The sequence below is a fragment of the Micromys minutus genome (genome assembly GCF_963924665.1).
Source record: "Micromys minutus genome assembly, chromosome: 12".
NCBI classification, from domain to species: Eukaryota; Metazoa; Chordata; class Mammalia; order Rodentia; family Muridae; genus Micromys; species Micromys minutus.
This window is the reverse complement of record NC_137981.1, coordinates 50,594,617-50,619,024: the sequence shown is the minus strand read 5'-3', so window position 1 is coordinate 50,619,024 and position 24,408 is coordinate 50,594,617. Positions and strand designations below refer to the sequence as shown.

At 52.6% G+C, this 24,408-nt stretch overlaps 2 protein-coding genes across 5 annotated transcripts; both read right to left on the bottom strand.

Moving 5' to 3' along the window:
• Window positions 1–739: 739 nt before the first annotated feature.
• Window positions 740–4,457, bottom strand: LOC308427954 (uncharacterized protein C8orf58 homolog; the record flags this gene model as incomplete). Of its 2 annotated transcripts, none has more annotated exons than XM_080926248.1 (7): window positions 740–848; window positions 1,283–1,389; window positions 1,511–1,637; window positions 1,755–1,870; window positions 2,011–2,151; window positions 2,503–2,975; window positions 4,409–4,457. In XM_080926248.1, 7 exons carry the CDS (start codon window positions 4,455–4,457, stop codon window positions 740–742), a joined length of 1,122 nt encoding a protein of 373 aa, XP_080782374.1. The 2 variants fall into 2 exon arrangements, with proteins under 2 accessions (XP_080782374.1, XP_080782373.1); XM_080926247.1 differs by having other exon boundaries at window positions 1,283–1,386.
• Window positions 4,458–9,082: 4,625 nt separating this feature from the next.
• Window positions 9,083–20,839, bottom strand: PDLIM2 (PDZ and LIM domain 2). Of its 3 annotated transcripts, none has more exons than XM_080926671.1 (10): window positions 20,706–20,839; window positions 18,800–18,894; window positions 17,990–18,141; window positions 15,811–15,880; window positions 15,556–15,707; window positions 15,362–15,431; window positions 12,650–12,729; window positions 12,352–12,479; window positions 10,781–10,898; window positions 9,083–9,566 (listed from the first exon to the last, which is right to left on the bottom strand). In XM_080926671.1, the coding sequence occupies exons 2-10, from the start codon at window positions 18,890–18,892 to the stop codon at window positions 9,389–9,391; spliced, it is 1,041 nt and encodes a 346-aa protein (XP_080782797.1). In that variant the 5' UTR covers window positions 18,893–18,894; window positions 20,706–20,839; the 3' UTR covers window positions 9,083–9,388. The 3 variants fall into 3 exon arrangements, with proteins under 3 accessions (XP_080782797.1, XP_080782796.1, XP_080782798.1); XM_080926670.1 differs by lacking the exon at window positions 20,706–20,839 and adding an exon at window positions 20,244–20,378; XM_080926672.1 differs by lacking the exon at window positions 20,706–20,839 and adding an exon at window positions 20,244–20,378 and having other exon boundaries at window positions 12,352–12,476.
• Window positions 20,840–24,408: the final 3,569 nt, after the last annotated feature.

Genomic DNA, 24,408 nt, shown 5'->3' with positions numbered 1-24,408 from the left:
ACTTTATCCTCCTAACAAGGTTATGAGGTAGGTAAAGCAGGCATCATCCCAAGTAGGAAGCTGTGGCTCAGAAATTAGAGACTTGGCTATGGTCTAAACTCCAGGATAGAAGACAGCATCTTAGAGTTGACCTTGCAAGTTATTTGTTGTTCCTCACAATGTTCTTGATCTTCCCTCCAACCCCCACCCACTCCTTACTCAGTTTTCAAGGGCTGTGCTCCAAAGCCATGACTCGCTACAAAGGTACCCAAGGCAGTGTTCTTGGTCCTAGGGCTGCTGTCTCAAGTATGAGGAGGAAATTAGCACAGCACATCAGTAACTGTTCAGTGTGGAATGAAGATCAGTGACACTCAAAACACCAACCCTTTGGACGAATGATTCCATTGGATGGGGCAGTCGAATAAAGATTACATAAACATACGCCTGCAACATGCTGACACATTCCCATACTAAACATGTTCCGTGAGCACCTGATAAATAAGTCAGTTCACATTGCTTAAGCCCAGAGGTTTATGACGAGGAGGAAGGGCCTGGAAGAATGCTGGAACTTTACTTGAGGGCCTCTTGGGGAACCAGGGCTCTTTGCCTCAACGCTTAGAGAAGGACTTGGCCTTCACCTTGAAGAGGAGCAAGCGCCAATAGCCTTTCCTGGCTGGGCGGAGAAGCAACAGTAAGCCCAAATGTGAGGGTCTTCTTGGCAAATCAACCTCCACCCAAGGTCACCAGGTATACCAAGAGGTCATACAGAAAGATTTTTTGCTCGTGGCTTCTTAACTATCAGTGATGGGATAAAGGTCTTCCGTTGGGAATGGCATGGAATCCTTTCAGAGATATTCCTGAACTCTGTCCTATAGAAAAGCAAAGGAGAGTTAGACTGGAAGAGAAAAAAAAAAAAAACAGGCATATGAAACACTGTTTACCTTCTGAGGAGAAGCTGCCACCCATGACAGACTTCACCCACAATAAAATACTTTGCCTATGTGTCTACCTTGCCAGCCTCTACATTTCAGTGTTAAGGAGTGCAGGATTGACCTGGAAGATGAACATACTGCCCACAGTCTGGCTGTGGCTTCGGGAAAGCCGCTGTCCCTAATCTTATGTAGTCTTCCCTCTCTGCCCCAACAAATGGGGCATCTTAACTACTCTTGTCACTTGGAGTATCTTCTATACATTGCAATTCCATAGGGACTGAGATGACAACTGCCAAGACAGGACAGTACCAACATCCTGGCCCATCAGTCTCTCCCCAACTGCCTTAACCTGGGTCAGGCACAAGACTCACCTGGGTCCAGAACTATCAGGGGGAACAGAAGGCTCAGGAAGTCGAGGACTCCTCCAACGAATCCGATTGAGCAGAACCTTGACTTTATCCCAGTGGGAGAGATCCTGCTGAACAGAGAATAAGGGCTCAACATACAAAGCACCTATAGACTATATACATCCCTTACACATTCCCATGTTCCCCACCCTCCACCATTCTATCACATGCTCCACATCCATCCATCACTACCTTGTGCCCTTGGGAGGGTGGAAGGATATGGGTTGGTTCCAGCAAGGCCTCCGGCAGCCTGGGGGGGCTGTCGACAAGCACCCCCACCTCTGGGAGTGAAGCTGCCTCTGCACCTTCAGGAAGAGAACTACATCATCTGGGGCCAGAAACAAGCAGGAAGCAACCCCGATAAGCTACAGTTCAGGGGGTCTGCTGATGGGACCCTGGGCAGGCACATAGGCAGGCAGAATGCAGAGGAAGACACAGTTGCCCCTTACCTGGGTTCTTTGTCTGGCTCGGCTCCTCTCTGTGCCCCTGGATCCTATTGTCTGGGATATGTGATGTTGAAAGATCTGGAGCCAATTCTTCCTCCTCAGGATCCTGAGACAGGCAAGACGGAACAAGCAAAGACTCACTTGAAAGCTGGGGCTGTTCAGAATGCATTCATGCTCCAGGTGTCCCACCCTCGCCCTACCTCCCTCACTAATTGACCTGGCCACCTGCTCCTGTCCATCACTCACCCTAGGGGGTCTCTGGGTCTGCAGCTGCAGGTACAGCTGCTGGAGTCTCGCCATCTGCTCCAGCACAAGGCACAGGTGTTCCAGGTAACGCAAGCCCTGCCCTGGAAGGCAGGTACAAGCTCCAGACTCCATATTACCCACCTGTGGAACACATTAAGTTAGGAAGACCTTCAGAGTTAGCCAAAACTCCCATTCTGGGTAGTCAGGCTGTGCTGAGCCAACCAAGTGGGACACAGCAGACAAGCCAAGAAAGATACACTTGGCTGGCTTCCCCAGTGGCCAGCTGAGCATGGCACCCATTCCTGTCTACCGACTCTGTGGGGGTGGCTACATACTGCTGGATGTAAGATGAGACCAAAAGCAACCATCAATTAGGGGCAAGGAACGCCCCACCCCGAGAGAGCTCCAGGGAAAATGGGGGGAAGGGTCCCCATAAGCCACACCTCAGGGCTTTCTCCACCCCACTCCACTTTAGCCAAGATGAATACTCGCCTCCTTTGCTTCTTCCAGACCAGCCTCTAGCTCAGTGTCTGCCTCAGTGGACTCCTGTTCTCCTACAAAGATGGGCACTCCATCTACAGGTTTGTTCAGCAGCTGCAGGGAGCCGCGCCGCCCAGACAAGCTGGGAAACTGAGACCTCTCCAGCACCTGTTCCAGCTTCCGTCTGGCCAGCAGCCGGTCTAGCTGGGCAGGAGGCAGCTCAGGGCTCCCTGTGGGCTCCAGATTCAGAGAATCTTGAGAAAGTCCTGATAAGGTAGCCAAGGAGCTGTCCCCGACCACCATCTCCATGCCTGAGTCCTGGGAAGCCAATTTCAGAAGTGGCATCTGTCTCTCCAGACCTCTCAGCTCACTCTGTCCCTCCCTGAAGTCCAATGAAAACCCGTGAGTTCTGTCTGGTATCCGTCTGTAGGTGCAAGTGACTCCTGGCACCACACAGCCTTGTGCCCGGTCTTCAAAGGCCCCATCTGTAAGGAGAATCTGTATCAAGCTGGGCAGGATGCCCTTAATGCCCCCAGCATTCCTAGCAACTGGCAGCATTCCCTTGGGTGCCAGTGATGAACAAGGACACAGGACATCACATCCCCACTGGGATAAAGTTCTACCCCTGCCTGGAAGATGTCTTATCACAATTGTGGGCAGCTCACAGAAACCTACACTTTGAGCATGTGGTAGGCAAAGTCCTTGCAAGTCATGACAGTTATCGATTCAGACAGCTTAACAGACCCTTAACTAAGGTTCAGCTGAATCAATCAAGTCTAAGTGCCTCAGACTCCTTGGATAGGGGAAGGAGAAAGAGCAAGGTAAAGGCTGGGGCTACACAGTGCTGTCCGAAGTCCCTGACACCAGGAGGCAGAATGAAGTATCTATCTCCCGGAGGTTATGAGGACACTGGTAAAAATGACAGCAGCTAGGGCTGGGGTGTGACACTGTGAGACCTTTCCGAGCATGCGCAAGGCACCGGGTCCCATCCTCACACTGCAAGACAAATAGCAGCAGCAACAAAAAACAATAGCAATTATAATCATCTAGGGTAACTTTGTCTTCTTAGAAGCAAGAAAGGATGATCATGTGACAGGTGGGGGAAATTTTTGGAGTTGGACCAATGGTTCGGTATTTTAAAATACTGACTGCTTTTCCAGAAGTCAGGCATTGGGTTCCCAGCACTTACATGGATGTTTATAACTCCAGTTACAATGGATCTGAGTCCCTCTTTTGACTTCCCTGGCCAGTCCACACAGGTAAAACAGGTAAGCCCAAATTTTAAACAACAACAACAAAAAATACCTTTAAATATAAATTAAGTAAAACAAGGAAACTGACTTTTGTTTTGTTTTTGAAACAGTGTTTTAAAACTCTGTATCCTAAACTGCCTTGGAACTCCCAATATTTCTCCTGCTTCAGCCTCCCAAGTGCTGGGATTATAGGCACGAATCTTCACGCCCCTTTGGCTAGCATCCATTTATTACCACCTTTGTGCCCCGGGTTATTCTGGTCTGGGTGGTCTACTGGAATCGGGCAGGAGCTTGGGCTGGTTTGGCGGGAAGAGGATGCCAGCCCGTCCCCTCTGGATCAGGAAGTGTACCAGGAAGCCTATGCCCCGCAACCATCCTTGAGAAATGTGTTTGTGGCCACCAAGGAGCTTGCAGGACTGATGGCTGGGGCAAGGATATCAATGTCACCCAACCTCGGGGATTAGAGGAAAAGGAGGCCACGGACCAGTAGGATGTGGGTGGTGGGTGACTGACCTGCAAATCCCGAAGGATCTGCACTGTGTATGGCGTCCCAAGCCTATTCACTCCTTCAAAGCAAGGAAGGGAGGGGGCGCGGCCAGTGGACGCCGCTCGAGCAGGGCTGGAGAATGGGAGGCGACCCCAGGGTGGGAGGCAACGCGACTCACCCCGGCCGCCAAGTCGCTCCACCGCAAAGACGCGGCGCCGGCTCAGCATGACGTGTTCCAGACTCGACGTGAAAACCGCTGCAACAGCACGGGAGTGATGCCGGGCGTCCCCTAGTCCCTAGTTGCGCCCGAGCGGCTCGGCTCACCGGTTGCTGCCCAGCTGGGCGTGGCCCCAGGACACTCCCCACGGGGGGCGGGCCGGGGCGGGGCGCGGCACGCAGGTGGACGACGCTGACCCGGGCTTCGCCAGTCTGGGGACTGCTTTTCTTAGGCATCGTATACCCCCAGCCCTGGCAGCAGAAGTGCCCCAATTCAGTGCTCTTGGAGGAGAGGGTATCCACTCGAGGACTCTAGCGGGCGAGGAGTCACTGCTCCCCGCCCCGACACACACCCACACACATACTGCTCGAGTTGCCCGTGTTCCTGCTGCTGCAGTTGGAACCTTACTAGCTCAGAGCTGCACTGCACAACAGCCCGGAAGGAAATGGAACCCCACAGTGCTGGCGGAGGGAAGAAGGCAGACTAGGACTGCATCCGGCCTCGCAGCTGTATGACTTGAGGGCAGGATCCTCAGCCTATCAGAAAGGGGAAAAGGTTCTGTGCCCTGGGGAAACCTGCAGAGCACTCGCTGCAAGGCGCTGTGTGACCAGAGCTACTTATGAACCCCCTACCCAGCCCAAGCCTCTTTCTTATCTGGGTGCTGTTTATGCGTATGGTGGCTTGGGTCTGCAGGGTGTGGGCAAGAGGTGAACCACAGCCTGGAGGCAGAGCAGTCCAGACGTTTAAATGTTTCCCTGACCCTAGCAGCCACCACCCTTGACCTGGTTCCATTCCACTTCAATCCCATTTTAAAAGGAACCCAGGCAGCAGCTGATGGTCAACTACCAGGTGACCAGACGGCTTCTAGGGAAACATCCCATTTCTCAGAAGCCAAGGAGGACTGGAAAATCTCAGCTGGCCTCACACACCCTAGAGGCAGATAAGGGCGACTGGAAGTAACTGGAAGTCTATCGCCCCTCTCCTTGCTTCTTCCCAGATCCCATCCCCAAAGGCTCTCCACTGGTTCCTTTGTCAGAGAGCCACCAACAATCTGATTTCAATACTATAACGTTGGGAAACTGAGCTCCCCCTCCTCCTTCCCCCAGTTCAGATGCAAGATGAGAGCGGGAACTGTAGTACTCTCATCTTCAGAACCTTGATGTTTAGGTCAAGCCCTTTTCCTGCAGCGTGAGTTCCCAGGGTTGCTGGCTGCCCTGCCCCACCCCCATCCCTGTCCTTCAAATATGAGGGAAACAGGATGCTGGGCCTGCCTTCTCCAAGTCTAAGAAGATCCAGGGAAGCAAGCTTCCCAGCCAAGCCAGGCTGCTCAGGCCCTCAAGGTGGAATTGTAGGGAAGTAAAACAGAGAGATCCTTTGCCTGATTTCGCCCTGAATTCGGAAAATGTGGGGCCCAGATTCCAAGCAGCAGTATCCGTGGTGACTAGGGCAGGAATGCATCTAGAAACAGGAAGCCAGGCCAGCAGGAATTTAGTGTCTCAGCACAAAGAACCCACACACGCCCCACTAAGTACACTCCCCAACACATACACTCCCCCAGATAGGGCCCCACCCCTCTGTGCAAGGCTGGGCCAGGTCTGATCTGTCACAGCCTTTATGAAAACTGGACCTGATGTGGGGGGCTAGACTTCCCTCGGCATCTAATGTCCTGACTGAAGCTAACTTAGAACCCAGCCAGTCCTTCATTACCAAAGGCTTGTATGTCCCTGCAGCATCTGCCATTGCCTAGGTCTCTTTTCTCTGCCTCCTCCACCTGGAAAATCATGTATGTCCCCTTGGAGTGGACAGCAAGAAGCATCACAGCTCTACTGTGTGTGGCTGCTTCAAGCAGTCCACCAGTGGCCGTGGTCCTTCTGCCTCCACCGGGGAAGCCCCGAATTCAGGAAGCTGGCTTTCTGAAAGCAAGGACCTTGACTCAGTGGGCAAGTGAACCGAGAGCAAGCACCTGAAAACAACAGGCTCTGGTTTGGTTCCTTTCCCGACTTACTAACTAGAAGTCCTCCCTGTCCACAGTCCCTTCATTTGTAGAATGAGGGTGCCAGCAAGACTCGCCTTTGAGCTGTGAGGATGCAGATGAACCTTTTCAAACATCCCTAGCACATTCAGAATGATGGGCTAGAGCAGTGGTTCTCACCTGTGGGTCTCCACCACTTTGGGATTGCACATCAGATGTCTTGCAAATATTTGTGTATGGTTCCTAACAGTAGCAACATTTCAATTATGAAGTAGCAATGAGCATAATTTTATGTTTGGGGGGTCACCGCAACATGAGGGACTGTATTAAAGGGTCACTGCATTAGGAACCACTGCCTTAGAATCTCAGCTACTATTATCCAGCTGTGTAACTTTCTCGTTTTTTTTAAAAAAATATTTATCTATTCATTATATATAAGTACACATAGACTACACACCAGAAGAGGACATCAGACCTCATTGCTGAGGGTTGTGAGCCACCATGTGGTTGCTGGGATCTGAACTCAGGACCTCTGGAAGAGCAGTCAGTGCTCTAACCACTGAGCCATCTCTCCAGCTCCCAACTGTGTAACTTTGAGCTGCATTCTCCCAGCTGTTCAAAGGGAGGTTCATTAGATGCTTGGACCACTTAACAGATGTCATTTTTGAACTTACTCTCCAAAGCACAGTAGTGCCAAAGAGATGTGTGGGTCAGAGAGAATGGGAACTCACCACCAGCTGGCTTACAGTGAGGATGAGGGCCCCAGACCCTGCCCAGTCCCCCTTTATTCCTTCTGGCACATTTTGGCCCATATGGGTTTGTTGCAGGTGGGGATATAACCATATCAAGAATCCAACCCTTTGTGACCTGTCTCTGCTTCAAGTGACTTTGTAAGCATCTCCAAAGACTCGAGGGTGAAGTTCCTATCATATTTGGCATTCAGGCTCTCTTGGACCTCCATGCAGGTTTCCCAGCAGCCACTTCGCTAAGCTGAGCATCCTCTTCGGCAATCACCTAGCTCTCAACACAGTATCAGTCCCAGTTCCAAAGGCTGCAGCTTTGAATACACAGAGCAGCCCTTGTGTGTAACAAGACAGCTTTTAACAGCTCCTGTGTTCTATGATGCCAGCCCCACAGCTGCTACTTCCACATTATCTACAGGAAAGCGTGTTGGGGTGGGGCTGGGGGGTGTTTAATTGTTCTGTCTGCCCACTGTGCAGAAGTCCAAATTCCAATGAATTCTTCCTGTGAGCAGTTTCCCTGCAGTGGGATCACTGAACACTAGATGACACCAAAGAGACCTGTTTTCTAACTAGCAGCTCAGCCTGACCGACTCCCCAGCCAGCCAGCCTTGACCTTTTCTATAAAAATACAAGCGCATCTTTGGGCAGGCATCCAGGCAAAAGGTGAGGTGATTACATCAAGGTATAAATTATAGTCACAGGTGTCTAAGAAGGCAACACAGTCTCTGCCAAGATTACTTTCCCAAAGAGCCAGACAGCAAAGACTGCCATCAAGATGCCACCATCCAAAGCCAGCTTTGATCCCTGATGAAAAGAGGATTCACATGCCCCTCCCCCACGGTGGGGAAGGGCTGGATTTAGGCATGGCTGCAACACACGCCACCACCTGAAGATGTTCTGAACTATCAGACCAAAAATTAAGGGTTTGCAGAGGACCACTGTTCCCTACCTTCTCTCTGTTCAAATGTACCTACCCCATACAGGGCAGGATGTTGAACACCAGACATACACACACACACACACACACTCACACATTCACACACACACACTCACACACACACACACACACACACACACACACACACACCAGTTGTATTTCCCTCAAATCAATGAAATCAGCAGAAAGGGTACATGTATGAGACCAGCCAGGCTGAGACCCAGCCATGGTGGCTGGTGGGCAGTACCTTGGATTGGGTACTCTTGTTGGACTGTCTCAGGCCCCAGCCCTTCCTGAGCAAGCCCACCCTGCAGTGCTGGTCCAAGGTTATCGTTGGTTGATGGATCACTGTTCCACATGGAGCAAGCATCCAGAGGGATCAAGTTCCTCAGACCCCCACCCGCATAGCATCACTGGATCCCCTTCCTGCTTGGCCACCTCAGCTGTGCACACTGGCAGTCAGTGAGGTTGGTACCACCCAACTGAGTGAGAGTCCAGCCCCAGTCCAGCTCTGCCCACAGCTTACCACTAAACTCTTCCCTGACCCTCTGTTTCTGTGTCTCTCCTAGCTTCAGAGGAAAAAAAAAAAAAAAAAATCCCTCCCTCCAAACATGAGCAACCATTTTTTTAAAGGGAGTACCTTTACAAAAAAAGTTAAGGAGGTATAGATCCCCCCAAAGAAGTGAGTGACTGAATGTGGCGGGGCTCACACCTTTAGCCCCAGCATAATGAAGGCTGAGAGGCAACATCTTAAGTTTGAGGTAGCTGGCATACTGTCTCAAAGGTATGAGAAAGAAAAAGAAACAGGTCTCTGTGACGGGGTGTGTAGCAGGTGGGACTTAAGGGAGGAGGAAAAAGAGGGTAAATAGAAATTTTCTTCTCAGGAACAGGAGAAGGAAGAAAGGACACTACTTAATTTTATCCACGTGTATATAGAGTTCATATGTTAGAAACTTCACACCATGAATATCATGAATCTCAGTCCCACGTTTCCCTTCTAGATACTTCTACCTGTGCCCAACCCTACCCGAAAACTTGTCAAACATGGTGGCCACTTCAGACTAGTATGGAACTTGGCCTGTAGGAGAAAGGCCAGAGAGAGTGGAGCTGTCCTCAGCACTAGCAACTTGATACTAGTCCCAACCCTTGGCCTCACCCAGCAAGGACAAAGGGGGCTCCCCAACCTCAGTTCATGTAAGATCTATCACCTGTGATCAGCCCTTCCCTGCTTGCTCTCAGTACGGCCATGTCTGCAGTCTAAGGTGCAGACAGGCTGAGCGCCTTGAGGCTCAGGCTCGAGAGCTGAGAGTTCCGGGCACTGAGTAGCGTTGGCGGGCATGCTTCTCACAGTACAACTCATTGCCCACCCAGAAGTGACCACGCATCTTCAGGTTCAGGCCGCAGTCGGCACAGGTGTAGCAGCCAGGATGTCGGTACCTCCCCTCTTGAATTCGGACGGCCTGGTTCCTGCAGAAAGGGAGAACCATTAGTTTCAAGACAGTTAAGGACCTGGCACAAGCCAACATTTTCAGGAAACCTGCTCCCCAGCCAGTCAGAACCTTAGACACAAATACCTCAGGGCACTTGGCTCCCAAAAGCCTCTCTATCAGGAATTTCATTTCACCAACCCCCGACAAAGGATCAACATACACAGGCACAGACACCCGACTAGGGCCTCTAATGGGCCAGTCTGATGATTTCATTGGCTAAAATCACTTTGCCACACAAGCCTGGCAACCCGAGTACCATCCTTAGAACCCATGGTCAGAGGAGAAAACCAAATCCCTAAAGCTGGTTTGTTGTTGATTTTCAGACGGGGTTTCTCTGTGTAGTCCTGGCTGTCTTGGGACTCACTCTGTAGACCAGGCTGGCCTTGAACTCAGAGATTCAACTGCCTCTGCTTCCAAAGTGCTGAGACTAAAGGCCTGTGCCACCAGCACCACCCGATCTTCACATGTATATCGCGGTGACTTCCACATTCACATATACACTGATGAATAATTGTTTAATTAAAAATAACACTGTTACACCTCGAGCCAGGCATGCTCATACATGCCTGAAATCACAGCATTCGTAAGGCAAGAGTATATGGTTGGAGGCAGACCCTGTCTCACACTGAAATTCCTCACGTCTCCTGGGCTGTGGCTCTCAGAGAGTGACCCTCCCATGACGTCAGCACTTCAAGACAGTGCAATCAGAACTGATACCCTGGAGCTAGTTGTGTGCTCTGTGTTTTATGAACCCTCCAGGGACAGGGATATAGGCCCCACCTCTGTTCTTCAGAGGACAGGACACTGTCCTGTCCAGCCAATGAGAAAGCGGCCACTGGGAAAAGTCAAGGCATGGACCAAAGTAAGTCACCTCAGTGTTGGCAGTTAGAGAGAGAGGGATACCAGCCATTTTTCTTTTAACCAGAGGGAAAGGATACATTATAATGTTAATGCCCAGGACAGGGAAACAAAGACCAAGTTTCTGGAGCCTTGGGGAATATGTTGGGGGGGGGGGGGAACACGACCAAAAGTGGTAGCATTTTTCATTCCTTTGCAGGGAGGAGAGAGAATGGGGGTGGGCAGGAAGCAGCCATGCATTCATTTTGATCCTGAAGGTACTTGGTCATGCTTCCCCCTATGGTCCCTGACTAAAAGCCCCCTAAGTTTATCACCCAGCCCTCCCATACTCACGAGATGTTGACGCTGCATTTCTCACAGGTGTAGAGCTTGGGTGGAGTGGCCAAAGCCCTGGAGGTGGGCAAAGAAGTCTGGGGACTCAGAGAGCTGGGCACAAAGGCAGGTGTGCCACCTAGGAGGGGCAGGAGACAGACCCATGAGAGCTGCTTGTCCACCGCAGAGGTATCCAGCTGTACTTAATGGCATTTTATGACATTCCTCAGTTCCTCCCCGGACACTCCCACTCTTGTTGCAAAAGGTGCGCTGTCACATGGACCTCTATAGTACCAGTGGGAATGCAAGATGGTAAAGAGGGTGACTGAGGCAGGGCTGATGAAGAACCCCGTCCTTCTTCCAAAGCAACCTGAGAATGTCTGTGCCTCGTGTTTGACTTAGACAAGGAGGTGTTCTCTCTGCCAGCCAGCCATGATGATATAAACACATAATACTAGGTCATAAGCACATCACAGTGTCTTTGTACAGCCCTTTCAAAGGACGTTTATATGCATCACTGTGTCTGAGCCACGTGAAAACAGCAAGACTAAGCACAGAAGCATTGTCCAAGCTTCAGCTGAGAGTCTGTGGCACCCACACAAGAAGTGACCTTATGTTTCTATTCTTCTCCCTGCACCGACCCACTACCAATCTCCTCGTGGCCCCTCCCTTAGTCCATAGACACCTCAGAGTCAGGATGGGCAGGATTTATTCTGAAGCCTTCCACTTAGCCCCCTGGGTTCCAGCAAACAGCCCTGTGAGCACTGCACATTCAGAGCTGTAACCCGCTGCCGGGGACTGGCCATTCTCCAGATCTAAGTCCTGTTCTTCGTGCTCTCTGTGGACAAGACAGTGCTTTTGTCTGCTGCTATAAAAGACACTGTTCACGACTTCCTGGAGGGACAGCATGCATCCCACTGCTGTATGCACGCCTGTGGGAACTTCTCAGAGCCATATCTCAGAGAACTGGAGCTCCTCAGGGGTCGAGGTCAGGTATGACTCTACATATCTGTCCCACTGGATAAACACACCATTGTATTTCCAATGAGTAAATGGTTGGCTGGCAGGAGATAAAGATATCTTGCCTGGCATGATAGTTTGTGGCATAGTGTTCTTTGTTCTGGCTCCCAAGGACCTTGCCTCAGCACAACAGTTCCCCCTGACACCCTCCAATGCTGCCAGGCCAAGCCAGCTTCCAGTGAACATAACCCAAAGCTCTGGTTGCTGGCCTCCACATTCCATAGTGCTCCTGCCAGGCCACTGGCTGAAGGCTGTTGGAGTCTGAGATCTTGTTTCAAGGCCAAATCAAATCCCTCTTTTTCCAAGAAGCCCTCCCTGGAGACCCAGCCTAGAGTCCGTGCTTGTACCACTCCCTTGTTTTCCTGGTTCTGACTGGTACCACCCACCACCTTCTGAGGGTACCCAGTAACCCCACCCAGAATGTATAAGCTTCTTTAAGGCAACTGGGGCCTGACATCTGCTCCCCTAATCCCTAGTTCTGCTAAGGACCCTTAAGCTACTTCCTTAGTCTGTTTGGCCTCATTCCAGAGAGTCCAAGGGGCCTTACTTCATCCAGAGCCTAGAGGCCTCACCTCTCTCCTCAGCCTCCAAGGCTTCCTGTAAGAGCCGAAAGGAGCTGGACTGCTTTGGGGCGGCCCGTCCCTGGCGGTTCTCCTGCAGCATCTTGAACACCTCAGAGTCCTCCTCTAGGTCCAAACTGCTGTGGAAGAGACAACTTACAATAAGGACCCTGTAAGGATGTTGGGACACACCCCGGTGTAGACGAATATGAAAGGATTAAGGGGCGGGGAGACTCCCATCCCTCTCGAGGAAACCAGTCCCCTGTAGACCCTCCAGGGGATCACGCAACTCTGCAAGACCTGCTAGTACCTGAACCTGGGACTGGAGGGCCGTCCTGGGGAATGGAGTAGCACCCTCACTGCGGAGTCGCTTGGGCTGCTGTGGCCGGCCTGTGGGAGGAGAGCAGCAGGGAGGAGTCATTCCACCCATCCCCACCCCCGGTGGCCAGCTTGTTCTGTGTGCTTTACAAGATGCTGTTCTCAAGAGTAACGCAAGGGGGCGCCTAGCCTCCAACAACCCACTGGTGTCAGGTACCCTGTGCCCGGCCCCTCATAACCAAGAATGAGATCTCATAAGAGAAGAGAGGTCCGCGCCCAAATGCAGAGATGTTTAAGTCACACCTAAGAATCCCACGAGGAGCAAAATGAGGACTTTGCACAGACATCCTTTAGATAATGTTCCACACACTTAGATCCTGCTGTCTGTCTGGCCAGAAATGTGGCCAGCCTCATTCCACAGAAGAAACAGAAAGAAAGCAAGAAAAGAAAAAAAAGAGAGAGAGAGAGAGAAAGGTCTGGAAGCCAGCCAATCATTTTGCAGCAAAGCCATGGAACTATAAATGTGTAAAAGTGTACTCTAGGTGCAGACTAGAAACATGCTTCTAGATTCAACAGTGAAGAAGAAATCTGGGTTTCAATGTCCCAGAGCAAAAGAATCGAAATTATTTGCAGAGGCTAGCTGCTCATGACTCTTAGGAGGTGGTGGTAGGGGTGGGCAAGCCCAGACTTCAAAGGGTAGAAGGAAGGCTAGCCCAAAGCCTGACCTGATCCTCTATAGGAAGGGCACTGAGGGCCCTCCCCTCCTCCTGGCTCCCTTTCCACAAGTATATTTCCACAGCCTTGTTGCAAACTTCTGTAGCACAACAAAGTTAGGAACCTAATCAGACCAAATATGTCTGAGATGCTAAGAGTGTGACTCAGGAGGGGAGTGGGGACCTCTTGAGTCCCGCTGCCTCGGTCAGCACAACCTGAGGGGTTCAGAATTCTAGGTGTTTTGTGTTTGTTTGCCTTTTCCATGAATGCATCCTTAAGAGGCCAGAGGGTGCTTGAGAAGTAGCTGGTTGAAAGGATGAGAGTTCCCAGGGGTCAATCTAGCCTGACCCTGAAGACCCAAGAGGAAGAGGATCCTGCTCTTCTGGTGGCAATGGGACTAGCCAGGGTCTGCCTACCACCTGACCCCGGCTCCTTTAGCATACAAGTTTGTCCAAACACAAGTTCCAGGCCTGGTGGTGGCAGTATCTATCGGCAGCATAGGTCTTTAATCCCAGGAGGCAAAGGCAGGCAGATCTCTGTGAGTTCAAGGCCAGCTTGGATCTCAGTGAGTTCTAAGATAGCCAGGGCTACAAGGAGAAATCCTGTCTTGAAGAAACAAAAACACAAGTTCCTGTTCTGAGCCCCCAATTCCCACTCTGCAGCTACTCCACGCTGGGGCCTGGGGATCTGTATTTCTAATAAATTCTCTGGGAATCTGCAGTTCCCCATAGAAATTCTCAGGGGCTGCTGCTGGCTTGATAATCACCCCCTAGACCACCGGCCATCCCTGTTTGCCTAGGTGGGACACCACAGGAAGATCTTCCCACAGTGTGCTCAGCCAACAGCCTAGAATTTCTTAGAAGGGATGCACCTAGACCGAGGTCCCTCCCAACTTGTCTTAACTTACTGGGTCTTGCTGGGACCCATCTTCCCCCTCCTAGAATTTCAAACACATCATTCTCTAATCAAACCCCTACCCTAATCTCCCTCCACTGTCCAGCAAAATTCCTAGCAGAGCCCTCCCAGACCACCCAACCTACTTCTCTCTCTTCCCTTCCAGAATGCCTCCTGCTTTTGTAATTAATCCCATACTGCTTCATACTTAATTGTTTCAAAATTGTTTGGCATGTTTGTCTTATCTCAACAGCCACATCTTAAATTCCTTAAATATGGATCTGTGGCCACATCATCCACGCAGCTGGCCCTGAGGTAGGCAGGCACAAGGCCTAGCACCACAAATTGAACTCCTTCCTTCTCCAGACGCCCCCTCTCCACGCTCTCCCCCCCCCCCCACTCCCTCTCCCCTACTACCCTCAAAAGCCCTGCTCTTTGGAATGCAGAACTGACCCAGAAGTAAGATTCCAGCAGCTGGGTCTTGTTCCCTTCACCCAAAAGGCCGGACATGCCCCCAGCCTCTCTGCCCCCAGCAGCTGAGGGCCAGAACTGTTGTCATCTAGTTATTTAACTGCCCCACCCCTGTCCTGGGGGAGGAGAAATACCACCTGGGGGTTAAGCTGTCAGCGGTGTCCAGAGGGACTGTGGGGGAGGGGCCAGCAGAGGAAGGAGGAGACAGAAAACAGGCCAAGGGCAGTGTGAGAGTCTCTCTGGGCTTCATGGAAGGAGATCAAGAGGTGGGGGAATGGGGCTGGAGGTGGGGGTGGGAGTTGGGGGCTTGGAACTGGGAGGAATGTCTTTGGGGGATGCAGCCAGCGCAGAGAGGGAGTCACCCCAACAACAGCAGCAAAACTATTTCAGCCACAGCCCAAAAGAAACACTGGGAAGTCAAGAGCCAGGGGTATGGAGGGGGCCAGAGTGACAGGAGAGAAGAAGGCAGAGTGGCCTCACTGTTAGCTAGCGTCTCTGGCTCAGGGGTATAGTGGACCTGACACTAGGGGATGGTCCCACAGGCTGTCCAGATACTGCCAGAGGTAAACAGTAGCTAACGGCAAAGGAAACAGACCTCTCCTCTCCTTCCCTTAAGAAGCCTCACCTGGTGGCTGGTGGGGCGGCCGGTGGCCAAGTGATGAGCAAGGCCTGGTGAGTGTGTCAGACTCTGGAAACTGAAATAAGGAGGCGAGTGGGAAAGTGGGTGAGGTGTGGTGCAGTGCCCACACGGCCTACCCCTGAGAGGAGGGGGCCTCAGACTTGGTGGCCCACTTAGCCAGGGTATCCACCCCTGCTCACCTGCAGCCAACCACATCCTCTCCAGAAAGGGCAGTTGGGCTGGTAGGGGGTGGAGTGGAGAAAGGGCTGTCTGGCCTGGGACTGAGAGAGGCTGGGCTGAAGTAGGCAGACCTCTGGGAAGACTGGCTGTCAAGGTGTGTCCTCAGGGAGCCCTGTGGAGAGAGGGGCCAAGACAGAGTTGGTATGACCCTGCAGGCTGCACCCCTCAGGGTACTTAGGGGGTGCTGTAACTCATGGCTGGAAAGCCCAGCTTACCTGGAATCTAGTTGCCAGCACTTCCAAAGAGCCCTCCCCATTGGTCTGCCCAGGAGAGGCAGTTTGGGACCTGAGGGACAAGAGAGAAAAAACTGTCACAGGATCCTAGACTTGCCCCTTTCTGAACACTGTTCCTAGACCTAGTCCATCAGACCAGCCAAGTAGCCAAGACACTTGGACATTGGACTTTTAACTTTGTTAAGTTCAAAACAAATGACTCCCATCAACCACCATTCCTCTCGGGTTCAGCACCATAACAGAAAGGACAGAGTTTCAGCGGGCTGCTTGATAAATTCAGTTTATCAGACGCTCCTCACATGACCCACACCCCTCCTTTCTCCCATCTCATCTAGACTGTCACAGGACAACTACTGCTTGAGATCAATTCTGAGCAAGATGGCTAATTCCAACGTAAATAACCCTTTGTCTTTTAAACTGTGGAGAAACCAAAGCCTTAAGAAAGAAAACGAGGAGCTGGAGAGATGGCTCAGGGATTTAGAACACTGGCTGCTCTTCCAGAGGTCCTGAGTTCAATTCCCAGCAACCACATGGTGGCTCACAACCATCTGTAATGGAATCAGATGCCCTTTTCTGGTATGTCTGAAGATAGCAACAGTATACTCACATACATAAAATAAATGTATACTTTAAAAGTGAATATGTAAAAATAATAAATAAAAATAAAAACAAAAAAATGAGTTGTTCCAAGCCCATTGTTGACTGAGCCAGATACCTACTTTACCTCACTGATAGGTTTGTCTCTACCAGTTGCTCTACTGGACCCAAGTGGACCCTCTCTAAAACTCCTCTTGGTAGAGCTGGCAGGAGCCTAGAGCGGGAGACCACTGGAAGTGAGGGGTGAAGGTGAGGAAAGCACCCGCCAAAGCCACCCCTGCTTTCCATCATTACTACAGCCCCGGGCCTCTGGTCACTTCAATAGCGGTGGGCTAGCAGGAGCCTTCCTGGATCATGGTAGTGATACAGGACACAGGCTCAGGGTGAGGGGGGTTCCTGCCTCAGCTGCTGAGGTTCCTCTGAATGGTTCCTGGAAAAGTGGGAGGAGGACTGAGGAGGGGTCTTGGCAAAAGAATGAAGCCACCCAGAGCCTTGGCTTGCCTGGTATGAAGCTGGCCAAGCCCACATCCCTAGTGGCCAGGCTCCTCCAAGAAGGACCTAACAATAAGCAATGAAGTCAGCAGATCTTCCCCTGATTGGCACCTCCTGTGGATTTTGGTCCCATTCCCAGATGCCATAAGGTCCCCTCCACCCTCCTCCTTTAGGTCTCTCTCCTACAAACACTCAGGGACAGAGTGGAACCAAGAGGACCAGTACCATTCGAGCCAGCCTCTGCAGTATTACCTACTAGCAGGGCCCACAGTGAGGAGGCTTCAGATGCAGGGCCAGAAAAAAAGCCAAGCAGGCAGGCAGAGAAAGAGAGAGACAGAGACAGACAGACAGAGACACAGATAGACAGACAGAGACACAGACAGACAGAGAGGGACAGAGAGAGAGAGAGAGAGAGACAGAGAGAAACAAACATCCACTCCTTTGCTGGCCTGCCCAGAGAGCCTTTGGACCAAGGGATCTCCCAGCATTCTTGAAATCTGACTCACTGTGATGTTCCACCTGTCCCTTCCCCTCCCCCAACACATAAAACTCCTTATGAGTGCTATGTTCAATGACAAAGCCCAAAACAGTCACAAGAAGGGACAGGGACAATAAGCTTTGTGAATTCCGAGTCCCTAATCCCCATCTCTACCTGGATCAAAAAAAAAAAAAAAAAAAAAAAAAGCATCTCTCAGATACAAGGGTACTAGAGATTCAGGTTAGGGTACACCTTGCTCAGAACTTGCCTCTCTTCAACCACTCCATGCCCACACCCTGTACCATTCACACTCCTGGGAACCAGTCAAACCCGGGCTTCCAGGTAGCCGGTGCCAGCTTGCCCCGCCTCGCCTGTGGCTGCATGCCCAGTCCGGCGCCCACCTATAACCATATGGTCACTGGGATATCTTCCTTTTCCCTACCACAGACCCTGAGGACATTCGAAGAGCCTTGGAAGACTGGGATGGGACTGCACGGGGGTTGTAGGCAGGGTTGAAGGTGGCTGCCTGGCTGTCGATGAGCAAGTGCAAGAGTGAAAGGTGGCCCGACCTGCCGGTGGAGGTAGAAGACCTACCGGTCCAGCTGCAGTCTTAGGGGTGAGGCACTCTGGCGGATCTTGCTTTGGGCCTCTGCATGTAGCATGCTCTCAGCACTCTCTCCATTGATGGCCACAATGATGTCGCCAGGCCGGAGATCAGCTGCCTCCGCCTTGCCCCGTTCAGTCACCTATAGGGATGAGGAGCCAGATGCTGGCTGGTGAGTGCCCACCCTGGATAGTACACTTGAGAAGACTGGAGCAGAAGAGTCCTCCTGCTGCCCGAGAGATGCAGAAACGGGACTGTACCTCTACCACCTTTTTCTCTGTCTTCCCTGGCCTGCCAGCTTTTCAGCTAATCCCTTACAGGCTTGAGTGGCACCCCTACCCCATGCGCTGGCATTCAAACGTGGGCCTCCCAAGGAATGTGATGGCAAAATGTCAGGAACCGAGCTTGGGAATACTTCTGGATGGAGAACCCTCTGCCTGTGCAAATCATACCTTGCAGGTGGCTGCCTAAACACCACCCTCTGCCATGAATGCTCTCCAGTAAGGGTGGGCCTGAGGCTGGGTGAAAAAGAAACTAGGAGCTCCCAAGACCATGAAGAAGCACCTGTCCTGTGTAACTATCCTAAGTGGCTGCCAACAGGTGTGAGGTTTGAAAAAGTAGGGAAAAGGGGCAGGCCCTGTCCTCGGCCCTCCTCCTACGTGACAGAGCACAGCTGTCCCCCTGGTCAACATTGCCCAGGGCAGGCTCCAGGCTCTAGAACAATTGGGGAAAGTACCCTTGGGGAACAAGACACCCTTCAGGAGGTAGCCAGCTCCTTAGCTCCTAAAATCAGCCCTTACCTTGGTCACGATGATGGGTGTATGGAAATCTCTGCCTCCACTAATGCGGAAGCCCCAAGGTGCTGGTCCCACCACATCCACGGTCAACGCCATGCCTGCGGAAAGAGAAGACGAGGAGGTGGGACACACTCCCGAAGAAATACACCCCAAAGGGGAGAAGGTGGATGGCTGGTCTCAGCAGCCCAGCAGGGCCCGGGCTGGGCTGGTGGAGATAGAGGAAGTGAGTAAGTCCCTCCCTCTCTTGAGAGTTTCACTTCCCCCCAACCCTGGGAGGCCTTGAAGATTCTGAGTTCACCCTTCTTGGGTCTTCAGACTAGCAGATCCCCTAAGACAGGTAGCAGTCCCACTGACAAGGGGCCAGATGTCCACACAAGCGCTTGGTGGAGAACTGTGGGAAGGAATCAGCAAGTGATAGGAGCGATCGCACCCCGCCCCCTCCACTACCTATTTCCTGTCCCCAAAACTAAGAGCACAAGATACTTCCTACACTCTATATAGAGCAGAGCTTTCTACATAGGAGAACTGCAAGCCTTTGGGTGCTTCCACCAGACAGGACTGGGGCTGGCTGGTCTTAGACCAAGGTGTTCAGAGGGGCTACCTGGTTGCCTGCCCAACTCTGACAGTTGGGTTCAGATGAGCAAGAGGAAGCTTGCGCTTCTTCTAGGGGCCTGCTGTGCCCTCTGAGCAGCCTGAGAAAGGAGGCCAAGGCTCATCTGCCAAGGGAAGCACACCCACCCCCACCCTGGGACTGGCCAGCAAGGCAAGTTCATGATGCTGCCAGTTTGGCCACAAGCTTCTCATCCACAGCCCCATCTGCCCCACAAGGGAGTGTCCTTGTGGACCAGGCCCTCCTAGGATTTCCTGAGCCTCTAGGTCTGGAGCCAGGAGCCAACCAAGGCAGGAAGCTACAATGCCAGGCTGGGCACCACCCAGCCCAGCACCCATCCTCAGGCTGTCCCTGGGGAGATATGGGTCAGTAAGAATGTCCAATATCTCAAGAACATCAAGGCCTAAGGGAGGGAGGGGGGCTATCCAGGCCAGCAGTTCGACTGTCTTGTTCCCCAGGCTTTCCCTTTCTCCCAGGCCCAGCCACGGTGTCCCAGGCTGATCACAGAAAGACTGCAAACGCCCTGAGATTCTCAGACCTTTGAGCCGGCCAGTGGACTCAGTGCTGGAGCGCTGCGGGGATTGCCTAGCTGTCATCCTGGCTGTGTCCCCAGCACCGGACAGTTCTGAAGCCTGCTTCCCATCAAAGCCAAAATACCCCGGGGGGAGTCTGGGACTAGAGGACGAGCGTCTGGGTCAGGGGCGAGCCCAAGCCACCGGGTATCCAGGCGGAAGAAAGGCTTCAGGGAAGAGGGGCTTTGGGCCGAGGGTAGGGTCAGGAGAGGCGGAGATCGCCGAGGGTGGTGACCGCGGAGGGTTCAGGTGGGCGCGCGCTCACCTAGCTGCCGCTCGCCTGTCGGGCTGGGCGGCCAGGCCGGCCAGGAAAGGGAAGGAGGGAGGGAAGAGCGAAGGGAGTAAGGACGAGGAGCTGCCGCCGTTCCACCGCAGCCGTCGGTCCGACTCTAGGGAGAGCTCGCCCGCGGCTCCCAGACCTGCCTCCGCCCATGTGATCCCGGGGCCGCCCCTGCCGCCGCCCCTGGCCCGGGAAGCCGCCTCCTCTGAGCTGCCGAGCCGGGGCGCCGCCACCTGGCCCGCGCCTTGTGGGGGAGCTGGGGGTGGGCGTGCGGGGAGAGCAGACCCTCCGCAAAGCCGTCTCTAGACTGAGACCCTTCCGAGGTGTCCACATCTTCCGGACTGTCCCGAAGCACAGGGGGTCGGTTCAAATGACAAACCCTTCCCACGGTGCGCAGAATACGAAGACTGCGTCCCACCCCACAAAAGGAAAGGAATCCTCAATTACCTGGTCCCCAGACCTCTGTCAGGCAACCGCTGGCTTGATGGGCCTATCTGTGGTCTGTCCGACTCATCTGCCCACTCCTGGCTCCGATAATGGAGCAGGTACAGTCCCGATACCCACAAATCTCAGATCCATCCACCCTCCTATCTCGTGGTTTTGGGCTGCCAGCGCAGACTTAGCACCAGATACCCAGCAAGCCAACCCTGGGCAGAGAGACATGCCCAAACCCAGAGGAGATGGAGAACACTTGGCAGGGTCACCAGGCGCCTCCTCTCCCACTAGCCTGCCTGGCATGGGCCAGCTCCAACCACTACCAAGGACCCTGTCTGCCCAACTCCTATGCCAGGCTCCTTGGCTCAAGCCATAGAGGGAGGGGGAAGCAGATGCAGGCCCAGGAAGGAAGAGCCACCTAACCAGAGGGTCCCCCAGAGCTATACCTGGCAACTCTTGCCCTGGGGAGTTCGGGGCCCACGCAGCTGCTGCCTCCTGCCTCTTCAGTTGCTCTTACAACTTGGCACACCGGAGAGCGCACCTGTGGACCCAGCTGTAACCTGCCTGCCTCGGGTGTGAGTCATTCTCTCCGAGTTCCCCAAGAGGATTGCCCTCACCACCGTCACCATCCTCCTCACCTACGAAACGCACCCGGTGTAGCTCAGAGTCCCTGCACTTCCCATTCGACCAGCTTGCCTCCCGTCACCTCCCTGGCCCCACCTCCCACAGCCTCCCCTAGAGCAGGTAAATGGCACTAACCACAGACTAATTCCAGAGGCCTCCTGGAGGGGGTCCCTTGTCTGCTGCACCTGCTCTCCCTCCACAGCTAGTCTGGAAGCCTTTTATGGTTGTTTGTTTTGGTGCCAGGGATTGAACACGGAGCCCCAGACCTATTTGTATTCTCCCTTTAAGCTTCTAGCCCCAGCTCCCTGAAAACGTCTTGAGCAGCATTCACGCTGATCCTCAAGAGCCACAGCTGCCTTTAACTGTGTGGTGTTGCGAAGTGTGCTGTTTACTTTGTCTCAACTTGATACAAACTAGAGTTATGTGGAAAGAGGAAACCTCGCTGGGGAATTGCTTCCCTCAGACTGTCCTGTGGGCGTGTCTGTGGGGGCATTTTCTTGACAGATGATTGATGTAGGAGGGCCCAGCCCACTGGGGGCGGTTCCGTTCCTTGGTAGGTGGTCCTGGGTGGTTAAGTAAAGCCGGCTGTGCGAACCTTGAAGATCAAGCCATTAAGCAGCGTCCCCACCACGACCACCATGGCTTCTGCTTCAGTTCCTGCCTTGAGTTCCTTTGATGATGGACCATGATGTGGAACTGTAATAAACCCTTTTCTCCTCAAGTTGTTTTTTGGTCATTTCTATCACAATAGTAACCCTGACTCTGCCCTGTTTTATCACAGCGACTGGAAAACAGAGTCAGCGAAAGCAGTTCCCACAGCTCTTTGGGAGCCCCTCCCCGTGCAGTACTGTTCATCTTACTCTCCCGCTAAACACATGATTTCCCAGAAGAGAAATTCAAGAATCACAAAGCAGAAAGGTTGAAGGATGTGGTAGGGAGGTAACAGAAGAGAATTCACCTTCATCTCATCCAATCAATGATTCAAGCAATATTAACAATTTATTGAGCACCCACTGTGTGCCAGGCTCTGTCCCATACAGACTTACAAGGATGCCTCAGACAGGCTCTGTGAACACACAGGGATTAATCTGCTGGTCGCCCTCCCCTGCATGGAGTATCCACAAATCCTACTGCAAAGTCAACTGACCAAGGGCACGACTCTGCCTTGCAGAAAGGACCTGTCCTGTCTAAATGATCCTGTTCCTGGTACAAGTCACATCCTTCATCTGTCTGATGGGTGGGCCACCCCAGCAGCCTCTGGTTCTCCTCACCAGGTCAAAGTGCCAAAGTGAGCACCTCACAGACCTGCCTGGTGGCTGAGAGAAGTTCCGGGGCCTCATCAAAGACGCTTGGATTCTGTGTGTGGGGGGAGAAGGGGGTGGGGGGTGTCTTTCAACCTTGAACAGGTTCATGAGGGCACCAGGGAACATCAAACACGAGGTTAAGGGATCAAAAGCCGGCCATCAGGGCTCTAGAGAGTCATTTTCTGGATAAGAATGGGCTGGACTTGCCAATCTAGAGCCAGGCCAAGATGAATCCTGGGTGCCACAACTGAATGGATAAGAACACAATGGCATGCAGGACTCATTCTGTAAGTAGCTGTTTAACCACCCTGGCTGCGGTCCAAGCCACACCCAGGCTCAAGGAACCAGCCAGGGCCAGGCCATTGCCCTGTGCACCTAGGCTTTCCCCTGTCCCAACAGAACCAGGCACACCACTCTTCCTGTCACCAACTCTGCCTCGGATAAGGACATCTTAAGTGACATGACAGGTCAAGGAGGCAAGAGTACCAGGAAGAACATAGAGGCAGCCCAACCCTAGTCCCTCCCAAAGCCCTGCATGATTCTCCTGCAGCAGGGGCCTCTGGGCAGGGATTGCAGGGCACTTGGTAGATAGTCTGTGATAAGGTTCACCTGACTCCAACCTTCAGCGAGGATGCGGCCTCTGAATTCCTGGGCTTCCGCCTTGTCACCAGTTGTACTGTTTAGGTTAGGTGACGCATGCGCAGCACCTTACTGCCTGCTCAACTATCAGCAACAGTCAGGAAGGGCGCTTTCTGTCAGTGGCTGAGGTGATTCTGGTGGAGGCTGAAGGAGGAGTTTGACCTCCAATTCCAGGCCAACCTGGGTCATAGAGTTAAGACTCTGACTCAACAAGAGAGAGAATGAAGTTTTCCTTTTCTGGAGGAAAGGCCAGGCCCAGGATGTGCTAATGTCCCCAGAGGCCACCAAGCCTTGGGTGAGAAGAGTTACTCTGGCTACCTCTGCCCCACCCACTCCCACCCACTCCCAGTTTCCCCAAACTGAACGCTCAAAGACTTGAGCCCAGAGAAGAAGACCACACGGGTTTGGTGTAGAAATGGAGCACCGAAAAGGAAAACCTTGGTGGGGAATAGTTAGAAGTGTCATCAAGTTGAGCAACCTCGTGGTAACAGCTCCAGAATCAGGAACACATATCAGTGCTAAGCTCTGATCATCAGCTCCTGCCCTGTTCCCACTGACAACTTTCTCAGGACCTCTAGACCTTGGAGCTGCTCCATTCTGTCTGTCACCTCTGCTGAGAGACAGGAGAGTAGTGATCAGCCTACCTAGCTTGGACTACAACCCAGAACAGAAAGAAATCCCACAATCCTAAATGAACAGAATCTCCCATCCCAGCCCCTCCCCTAAACCCACCCAAAGGAAAATGATGCAGACAGGTCCCTGGTGGTCACGTTTATTTTACATTCTCTTCCAGAGGGGACCTGGACACTGGGAAGGGCTGGGAATTAGGGCAGGAAGCTTGTCTCCCTGTAAATAAATCTTCTTATCATCCAGGGCAGTTGTGTGCCTCTGTCGGTAGGATATATATGGAGGCCCTACCCAGGGGCTCGGTAGGCTCTGGGAAGGGAAAGCCTTGAGGTAGGCCTCTCACTGGGCCTCGAAGGCTGAGGAGGTGTTCCTCACCTTGCTTCCAGACCCAACTGGAGGCCAGAAGGCAAAGTGGTAACAGGCAAGCTGATGAAAAACCAGGGTAGGAGGCTGGTCCTTATTAAAGGAACCCCATGGGGGTGAAGCGAGAGCCAGTCCCCATTAGGGGAAATGCTGGGGGG